The following is an 11235-nucleotide window of genomic DNA, read 5'->3' as shown; positions in this document are numbered from 1 at the left end:
AATAACCCCCTTCATTTAATTCCTTTGTAAACTGTAACCCAGATAAAATGTAACTGAAATATTCATATTTTGAAGTTTGAGTACAGTGTCATATATCTCATTTATTATGCCCTGCGTACTTCAATGTACGAGCAACTGCTGAACCTTAACCTGAACACACAAATCAGTTTCCGTTTGAAACTTTGATCTGAAGCTGGAGAGGAGTCAAGATTTTACCCGCCTTGTATGCAAATTGTCAAATAAAAAATTCGCGCCACGGCAAAGTACATGGAAGATACACTGCTTTAATTTCATAGATGCATAATACATTTATTTGTTTTTAAAAGTTTGTTAACTAAAAAAATTAGAACATGTTTTAAAATGTGTATATCAAGTTTCGGCTAGTTATTTGACCTTCCGTTTCTTACAGAAAGTATAAAATACGTGATTTTATTTTATGCATCTTTCAGGACTTTCCGGTGGCGCGGGAAATGAACAGAGCCCGGGCTACGTGCAGCTGCAGGACCTGCATTGTTCTCTGCAGAACTGCTGCACGGTGTGTCTGTGTGTCTGTGTGCAGGAAGATTTTTTTAAAAGGAAAATGCCTTCCACCCGCTCTAAGGTAAGAGAAGCAGCCTAATTTAAAAAAAGAAAATATATCCTTTCTCAGCAGTTTTATGTTTATCGCCTTGATAGTAAAATATCCAGTTATGATAACACTATAACAGTTAGGTTATCATTTAAATCCTACTTCTCCAGTTGAGCTAAAGTTAATGTTAAATCGGCCCTGCTTTAACATTTAATAGTTATATTTATATATTACAATAATTGTATCGAAAAATGCACGACCCAGTTACCTACATTTAACTTGTTTTGTCACAGGGATGTGTCCCATAGGCACACTTAAACACCTGTCTAATAATCGATTACGGACAGAGAACTAACGTTATCTTGTATTTTTATATTTTGAACTAAATATTTTGATTAGAGTATTTTTTAAATTTGTCTTAATATTTACGGATGTTAAGCTTTTATGCTAAAAGTGGCGTTAAACTGACCATGTTGACGAGGCTTTAGGTTTTTAATCTTCTGACATTTTACTGACCAAATGATCAGTTGAGAAATGGACATATTATTGATCATGGTGGAAATAGGTACTTTTAGCCATTGGGTAAATTATCTAAAGCTGAGCAAGCAAGATCACCTAAAGATATCAAATATTATTTATTTAAGTTGACTCAGACATTGGTGCCTACACAACTTAATGTATACTCCAGCAGACACACAGTCCAGTGGTCGATGGTCTAAGTGTCTTGGACTAGTATTCTCAGGTACCTTGTAAAGGTAGATTGTTAAACCATCCTCCTTCCATGTTTACGGGCTATTGAGTTAAGACAGAAATCTCCTGACTGTGTAAAGTTAACTTTTAGTCAGTGGTTTTAAAAAGACTCAAGTTTTCTAAACCCGTTGTTTATCATTTTATAGAAACTGGCAGTCCATCCACCTCCATCCACCAGGATGAACTTGAGGAGCTTTCGCAGCGTCCCACTGGTTCCCATGGAGACTTCCTCTTCTTCCTCTGATGACAGCTGTGATAGCTTTGGGTCCGATGGAGGTTTTGCAAATACGGTAACAATAAAATACCAACTCTCAGCATAATTATAACCCCATCAAATGATGGTGAATGTGTACGATCTTTGCTGCACCATCTGCAACTAATGCCTGTGTCTCTGTTTAGAGGAGCAACTTAAGACAGACGAGGAGGATGGCGGGGAAACCAAAGGTGTTTGAAGCTACATCAGAGGAGGATACATGCAGTGGGTTTGAGGAGAGTGAAATCAACAGGCAGATGAAATCCATGGTAAGTTTGTAGGAAAAAAATCAATTTCGTGACTTGGATTAGACGCCACAAAAGTTTATTCTAAGTGTAAATTGTATTTTCTTTCAGAAAGTAGACTCTGAACCACGGAGACGTGGCCGCAGACCCACCATTCTGAAGGTTGCCATGACATTCCCCACCAAGAAGCAGGGCAAGAAGAGGCCTGCATCCGAACCCCTCCCTCAACCCAAAGTACATGACTCTGACTCTGAGGAGGAGAACTTCATTGACAAGAGAGCCCTGAATATTAAGGAGAACAAAGAAATGGTACAGTCTGCTTTATTTTCACATTTAATTATTTCTGAACTTTATTCTGTATCCATTCATTCATTCATTCATGTATTTATAGCTTGCAAAGCTCATGGCAGAGCTGAACAAAGTACCTGGACTGTTCCCAAGACGGATGGCAATGTCAGCATCCTCTACGGTAATTTCACTTAAAGATTAACTATTGAACTTGCTGTTTCACACATACCACTAAAGCGGAGTGTGCCATATCAGGGTTCTGTGTTTAACTGATATTTAAAACTCTTCAGCCCCGACAGGCACCTCGGCGGTCGATGGGAACCCCGGTAGCTTGCAGGAGAAAATCAGAGCGTTTGTCTCGACCCCACACACGATCCCGCACACTGGTGGATGGACCCCCTAGCCCGCCACCAGAGGAGGAGCCAGAGGATAAGTTCAGCCTGGTTCGCAAAAGCCGCTTCTATGAGGAAGAGTATGAGCCAGTAAGTCATTTCACATATGGTCTGTCTCCTTGTACGTTGCCGTAAATTCTAATAATATGCAGGCATTAATCATGTTCTAATTAACTGCATTTATTTCTTGTTCAGCCTCGTCGCCGTTGCTTCAATGGTACCAAGGCCATCCCTCATGTGGTGCGGCCTGTAGAGGACATCACAGAGGCAGAGCTGCAGGGCATCTGCCAGAATGTGCGGGAGAAAGTCTACAACAGCTCCACTGTAGGTTGCATATTCACTGAGAGGTTTTGAGCAGCTACAAATTTTCCTTGTAAAGCTCCGTACCTGAAGATAAAACCTTTTTTCTTTCCCCTCAGGGATCAACTTGCCACCAGTGCCGCCAGAAAACAATCGACACCAAAACTAACTGCCGTAATCCAGAGTGCATGGGAGTGAGAGGTCAGTTCTGCGGCCCCTGTCTCCGTAACCGCTATGGAGAGGAGGTCCGAGACGCTCTGTTGAATCCGGTGAGCTCTTTAACATATATGGTTGTATTGACATTTGATCATGTATGTGACGGGCAAGTCTGACTCATTTCCTTCTCATTGCTCTTGGTAGGAGTGGCAGTGCCCACCATGCAGAGGGATCTGTAACTGCAGCTTCTGCCGTGCCCGAGAAGGCCGCTGTGCTACGGGGGTGTTGGTTTACCTGGCTAAATACCACGGCTTTGATAATGTGCATGCCTACCTGAAAAGGTGACTGGAACATCTGTAAACTTTTAAAATTTGTATTTTTGTATTATGTCTAAGTTGGTGAACACTAAAGTTTTCTCTGTCCCCGTCTGCAGCTTGAAAAAGGAGCTGGAAGAAAGCAGCGAGTGAAGTGTGGAGGAAGAGGAAGCTGCCCCTGGATCTGACTGACATGCTCCATGACCATTGTGACATGCGCACAGTTCAAACATTGTTCATAGTGCTATGAGCATTAAAACACAATACTTATTGTTCCTGATTGTGAAATTTCACATACTTTTTGAGCATTGACTGACATCTGGAGGAGGTACACACTGCCGCTTCTCTCCAGCTTAAAGCTTTCATTGTTTTTTTTTTTTGTTCTCCCACATGTTTTACTGCCTGTTCTTAAAAGCTGAGCCCTTACGTTAAGAATGGTTGATTGTGGAGCAAAACAAATTTTAGGAATTGTTTACTTACAGCCGTGTGGTTGTAATTTAACAAAAAAAATGATTGCATTGTTCTATGATGTTCTTAATCCCTGAGTATGTTTTTAAAAAAAAAAAAAAAAAAAAAATCCCCTTTTTATAACTGAATCATCCTACCTGCTGCAAAAACATTTCAGGCTTGTTTGAATGATCTATTGTATTTTACATTGTTTTAAATGTATATATTTTACAAAGCCCACATGGGTATTGGTAATTAGTCTCCAAGGGATTCATCTTTGTGCCTTTTTTACTTTTTGCAAATCAACTTATGGTTTTACAAGTTGTTTAGCTTTTGTTTAAAGTGTACATGTAGAGGAAAAAAACACAGTTTGCTTTGCTTGTGCTGTCCTGTAAATATGTCCCAATGATCTGCGTGCTACTGAGGTGGCGCAGGTGGAAAGGGCATAGACTGGGGGCCTCCACGAGGAACTGTGTGATATACCACAGCGCCTGGTTAAATATCCTTCATTAGATAACTGTCACTAATGGTGTGGAAACAATTAGCACACTCTAATGGGAATCTCATACCTGTAAATCATTTTATCCTGTTAAAGCACATTCTCGCTCTGCTTCAGTCTCTTTGGCTCATTTTCTGCCTTACACTGTTAAGTAGGAATGGTTGAAGGTGCCACTGAAGTGCCTATAGAGTTATGGCCTGCGTTTTCTGTTCAGAAGTGCGATACTCTACAGGAAATGACATGGAATTAACCTCTGTGTCGTTCGTCTTTGAAATGTACTTCATTCGACCTGCACCAGGACCTTCTCTGATTATATGATACTGTTTCAAAAAATAATCAACGGCTGAGATTTCTTCTTTACTGTAATAACAGGTGGAGGTTGTCTTGATCCTGCTTGTGTTTATGAGGCCCTGCACCACTAACAGGGAGAGTGATGCTGTTGAGGGGAATATCTGTTATGGTGATGCTTGCTTTGTGCTTATTGGGTCAACTGTACATTTTCATTAAAGTGTTAATCACTGCACAATCATGTTATCAGTTTTCTTTGACTTGACCATCACTCTATCCAGAACAGTGGCAGCTGTAATTACTGTTATTGAAACATGAAGGAGAAATCCTGAATGCTGCTGGTGATTGAAGATCTTAAGGACTGGAGGCTGGAGGTTTATTAACATTTCTATCAGTGTTAGGCAGCTCCAGTCTGTGTTTATAGTGGGTCTGCATTCCTTCAGAGACTAAAACTTTGACTGATGTAGTCTGTTGGGTTGTCACTGTACTGCCTGAACAAGAATGAATGGGTGAGATAATTGGCATATCCCCCAAGCTGCATTAAAGGTACTATGCAAATAAAACTAACAATCGTTTTCATAAATAATTAATCAAAACCAAACGCTCAGTGACATATTAAAGGCCCTAAATTTTTTCATTGATTATTAGAGTTGTTTCTCCGGTCAGATCAACTAATCAATGAATTGTAAGCACAAAAATCGGATATTTCTTAAATAAGCCACAAAATGAGGTTTTAAAGACTTTCTTGATGTTTGGATACAAGAGTCCGTTATGGTGACTTTTTAAGCCTTACTCTACTATGATATTTTTTTTACTTTTTATGCGTTGCTATACTATGTTGTTTTAGTGACTTTTTATGCCTTACTATACTGTGTCGTTTTAATTACTTTTTAAGCCTCACTATACTATGATGTTTTTATGTCTTTTTGTGCTTCACTATACTATGACATTTTTATGCCTTATTATACTATGACATTTTTATGCCTTATTATACTATGACATTTTTATGCCTTATTATACTATGACATTTTTGTGACTTTTTATGCCTTAGCATACAATGATGTTTTTATGCCTTACTATACTATGATATTTTTATGCCTTACTATACTATGACATTTTTGTGACTTTTTATGCCTTACTATACTATGTAATTTTAATTAATTTTTCATGCCTCACTATACTGTGACGTTTTTATGCCTTACTATACTATGTCGTTTTAATTACTTTTTACGCCTTACTATACTATGACGTTTTTATGTCTTTTTGTGCTTCACTATACTGACATTTTTATGCCTTACTATACTGTGACATTTTTGTGACTTTTTATACCTTACTATACAATGATGTTTATATGCCTTACTATACTGACATTTTTATGCCTTACTATACTATGAAATTTTTGTGGCTTTTTATGCCTCACTATATTATGATATTTTTATGCGTTACTATACTATGTTGTTTTGATTAAATTTTATGCCATAATATACTATGACGTTTTCGTGAATTTTTTTTTTGATGCCTTTTTGTGCTTCACTATACTATGTCATTTTGAGGACTTTTTAAGCCTTACTATACTATGATGTTTGAGTGACTTTTTATGCCTCACTATATTATGATGTTTTTATGACTCTTTATGCTGTGCTATACTATGACATTTTGTGAGTTTGTATGGCCTACTATTCTATAACGTTTTTATGCCTTTTTAGGGCTTTTTAAACTGACATTTTTATGACTTTTTGTGCCTCACTATACTACATCATTTTTATGCCTTACTATACTATGACGTTTTTATGCCTTTTTGTGCTTTACTATACTATATAGACATTTTTGTGACTTTTTATGCCTTACTATACTATGTCGTTTTAATGACTTTTTATGCTTTACTATACTATGACATTTTTATGCCTTGCTATACTATGACATTTTTATAGCTTTTTTTGCTTCACTATACTATGTCATTTTGAGGACTTTTTAAGCCTTACTATACTATGTCATTTTAATGACTTTTTATGCCTTACTATACTATGACATTTTTGTGACTTTTTATGCCTTACTATACTATGTCATTTTAATTAATTTTCCATGCTTCACTATACTATGACGTTTTTATGCCCTTTTTGTGCTTCACTATACTATGACATTTTTATGCCTTACTATACTATGTCATTTTGAGGACTTTTTAAGCCTTACTATACTGTGTCGCTTTAATGACTTTTCATGCCTTACTTTACTGTGACGTTTTCGTGACTTTTTATGCCTTACTATACTATGTTGTTTTAATTAAATTTTCATGCCTCACTATACTATGACGTTTTTATGCCTTACTATACGATGACATTTTTATGCCTTACTATACTATGTTGTTTTAATGTCTTTTTAAGCCTTACTGTACTATGACATTTTTATGTCTCACTATAGTATGACATTTTTATGTCTCACTATACTATGACGTTTTTATGCCTTACTATACTATGTCGTTTTAATTACTTTTTACGCCTTACTATACTATGACGTTTTCGTGACTTTTTATGCCTTACTATACTATGTTGTTTTAATTAAATTTTCATGCCTCACTATACTATGACGTTTTTATGCCTTACTATACTATGACGTTTTTATGCCTCACTATACTATGACGTTTTCATGACTTTTTATGCCTTACTATACTATGTCATTTTAATTAATTTTTCATGCCTCACTATATTATGATGTTTTTATGCCTTTTTGTGCTTCACTATACTATGTCATTTTGAGGACTTTTTAAGCCTTACTATACTATGACATTTTTGTAACTTTTTATGCCTCACTATACTATGTCATTTTAATTAATTTTTCATGCCTCACTATACTATGACGTTTTTATGCCTTACTATACAATGACATTTTTGTGACTTTTTATGCCTTACTATACTATGTCGTTTTAATGACTTTTTATGCCTTACTATACTATAACGTTTTTATGCCTTTTTGTGCTTTACTATACTATGACATTTTTATGCCTTACTATACTATGTCATTTTAATTAATTTTTCATGCCTCACTATACTATGACGTTTTTATGCCTTTTTGTGCTTCACTATACTATGACATTTTTATGCCTTACTATACTAAGACTTTTTAAGCCTTACTATACTGTGTCGCTTTAATGAGTTTTTATGCCTCACTATTCTATGGCATTTTTATGCCTTACTATACTATGACGTTTTTATGCCTTACTATACTATGACGTTTTCGTGACTTTTTATGCCTCACTATACTATGTCATTTTAATAAATTTTTCATGCCTCACAATACTATGATGTTTTTATGTTGTTTTGTGCTTCACTATACTATGACATTTTTAAGCCTTACTATACTGTGTCGCTTTAATGAGTTTTTATGCCTCACTATACTATGGCATTTTTATGCCTTACTATACTATGACATTTTTATGCCTTTTTGTGCTTCACTATACTATGTCATTTTGAGGACTTTTTATGCCTTACTATACTATGACATTTTTGTGACGTTTTTATGCCTTGCTATACTATGACGATTTTATGCCTTACTATACTATGACGTTTTTGTGACTTTTTATGCCTCACTATACTATGTCATTTTAATAAATTTTTCATGCCTCACAATACTATGATGTTTTTATGTTGTTTTGTGCCTTACTATACTGACATTTTAATGACTTTTCATGCTTTACTATACTATGATGTTTTTATGCCTTACTATACTATGACATTTTTGTGACTTTTTATGCCTCACTATACTATGACATTTTTATGCCTTACTATAGTATGACATTTTTATGTCTCACTATACTATGACGTTTTTATGCCTTACTATACTATGTCGTTTTAATTACTTTTTACACCTTACTATACTATGACGTTTTCTTGACTTTTAATGCCTCACTATACTATGTTGTTTAATTACATTTTATGCCATAATATACTGTGTCGCTTTAATGACTTTTTATGCCTTACTATACTATGACGTTTTTATGCCTTGCTATACTATGATGTTTTCATGACTTTTTATGCCTTACTATACTATGTCATTTTAATCAATTTTTCATGCCTCACTATACTATGACGTTTTTATGCCTTACTATACTATGTCGTTTTAATGACTTTTTATGCCTTACTATACTATAATGTTTTTATGCCTTTTTGTGCTTCACTATACTATGTCATTTTGAGGACTTTTTATGCCTTACTATACAATGACATTTTTGTGACTTTTTATGCCTTACTATACTATGTCGTTTTAATGACTTTTTATGCCTTACTATACTATAACGTTTTTATGCCTTTTTATGCCTTACTATACTATGACATTTTTGTGACTTTTTATGCCTCACTATACTATGACATTTTTATGACTTACTATACTATGTTGTTTTAATGTCTTTTTACGCCTTACTGTACTATGACATTTTTATGTCTCACTATAGTATGACATTTTTATGTCTCACTATACTATGACATTTTTATGCCTTACTATACTATGACATTTTTGTGACTTTTTATGCCTTACTATACTATGACATTTTTGTGATTTTTTATGCCTTACTATACTATGTCATGTTAATGACGTTTTACACCTTACTATACTATGACGTTTTTATGACTTTTTGTGCCTCACTATACCATGACGTTTTTATGCCTTACTATACTATGTCATTTTAATAACATTTTATGCCTAACTAAACTATGACGTTTTCATGACTTTTTATGATTCACTATACTATGACATTTTTATGCCTTACTATACTATAACGTTTTCTTGACTTTTTAGGCCTTACTATACTATGTCATTTCAATGACTTTTATGCCTGACTATACTATGACGTTTTAATGACTTTTTATGCCTCACTATACTATGACATTTTTGTGACTTTTTATGCCTTACTATACTATGACATTTTTGTGACTTTTTATGCCTTACTATACTATGTCATTTTTATGACTTTTTTTGCCTCAATATAGTATGACGTTTTTATGCTTCGCTATTCTATGACATTTTTGTGACTTTTTATGCCTTACTATACTATGACGTTTTTATGGTTTACTATACTATGTCACTTAAATGACTTTTCATGCCTTACTATACTATGACATTTTTATGACTTTTTGTGCCTCACTATAGTATGACGTTTTCGTGACATTTTATGCCTTACTATACTATGTCATTTTAATGACTTTTTATGCCTCACTATACTATGTCATTTTTATGCCTTACTATACTATGACATTTTTATGACTTTTTATGCCTTACTATACTATGACGTTTTTATGCTTTACTATACTATGACATTTTTGTGACTTTTTATGCCTTACTATATTATTTCGTTTCAATTACTTTTTATGCCTTACTATACTATGACGTTTTTATAATTTTTTGTGCCTCACTATAGTATGACGTTTTTATGCTTTACCATAGTATGACATTTTTGTGACTTTTTATGCCTTACTATACTATGTCATTTTTGTGACATTTTATGCTTTACTATACTATGACATTTTTATGACTTTTTATGCCTCACTATAGTATGATATTTTTATGCCTTACTATACTAAGTCATTTTAATGAGTTTTTATGCCTTACTATAATATGTCGTTTTAATGACTTTTTATGCCTTACTATAATATGTCGTTTTAATGACTTTTTATGCCTTACTATACTATGACATTTTTATGCCTTGCTATACTATGACATTTTTGTGATTTTTTATGCCTCACTATACTATGTCATTTTAATTAATTTTTCATGCCTCACTATATTATGACGTTTTTATGCCTTTTTGTGCTTCACTATACTATGACATTTTTATGCCTTACTATACTATAACATTTTGAGGACTTTTTAAGCCTTACTATACTGTGTCGCTTTAATGAGTTTTTATGCCTCACTATACAATGGCATTTTTATGCCTTACTATACTATGACATTTTTATGCCTTTTTGTGCTTCATTATACTATGTCATTTTGAGGACTTTTTAAGCCTTACTATACTATAACATTTTTGTGACTTTTTATGCCTTACTATACTATGACATTTTTGTGACTTTTTATGCCTCACTATACTATGACATTTTTATGCCTTACTATACTATGTAGGTTTAATGACTTTTTATGCTTTACTATACTATGACATTTTTATGACTTTTTGTGCCTCAGTATAGTTTGATATTTTTATGCCTTACTATACTAAGTCATTTTAATAACATTTTATGCCTAACTAAACTATGACGTTTTCATTACTTTTTATGATTCACTATACTATGACATTTTTATGCCTTACTATACTATAACTTTTTCTTGACTTTTTAGGCCTTACTATACTATGTCATTTCAATGACTTTTATGCCTTACTATACAATTACGTTTTTATGACTTTTTGTGCCTTACTATAGTATGTCGTTTCAATGACTTTTTATGCCTGACTATACTATGACGTTTTAATGACTTTTTATGCCTGACTATACTATGACATTTTTGTGACTTTTTATGCCTTACTATACTATGTCATTTTTATGACTTTTTTTGGCTCAATATAGTATGACGTTTTTATGCTTCACTATTCTATGACATTTTTGTGACTTTTTATGCCTTACTATACTATGACGTTTTTATGGTTTACTATACTATGTCACTTAAATGACTTTTCATGCCTTACTATACTATGACATTTTTATGACTTTTTGTGCCTCACTATAGTATGACATTTTTGTGACTTTTTAT

The 11235-nt window shown here is 33.9% G+C and overlaps 1 protein-coding gene and 1 non-coding gene across 2 annotated transcripts; both read left to right on the top strand.

The window, feature by feature from the left end:
* The first annotated feature begins 497 nt into the window (after positions 1–497).
* Positions 498–4738, top strand: cdca7a (cell division cycle associated 7a). Its single transcript, XM_023424562.2, has 10 exons — positions 498–601; positions 1465–1608; positions 1718–1840; positions 1928–2125; positions 2208–2285; positions 2395–2586; positions 2692–2820; positions 2916–3065; positions 3157–3293; positions 3386–4738. The coding sequence occupies exons 1-10, from the start codon at positions 581–583 to the stop codon at positions 3417–3419; spliced, it is 1206 nt and encodes a 401-aa protein (XP_023280330.1). The 5' UTR covers positions 498–580; the 3' UTR covers positions 3420–4738.
* Positions 4739–10903: 6165 nt separating this feature from the next.
* On the top strand, positions 10904–10978 carry LOC147818060 (small nucleolar RNA SNORD36). The gene has a single exon (XR_015438359.1). It is a non-coding gene; the product is annotated as a small nucleolar RNA SNORD36 (small nucleolar RNA).
* The last annotated feature ends 257 nt before the right edge of the window (positions 10979–11235 follow it).

Source organism: Seriola lalandi, unplaced genomic scaffold (assembly GCF_002814215.2).
Source record: "Seriola lalandi dorsalis isolate HSWRI2012SDOR001 ecotype SW California unplaced genomic scaffold, Sedor1 jcf7180002054744, whole genome shotgun sequence".
NCBI lineage: Eukaryota > Metazoa > Chordata > Actinopteri > Carangiformes > Carangidae > Seriola > Seriola lalandi.
This window is presented reverse-complemented; position numbering and strand designations above follow the sequence as displayed.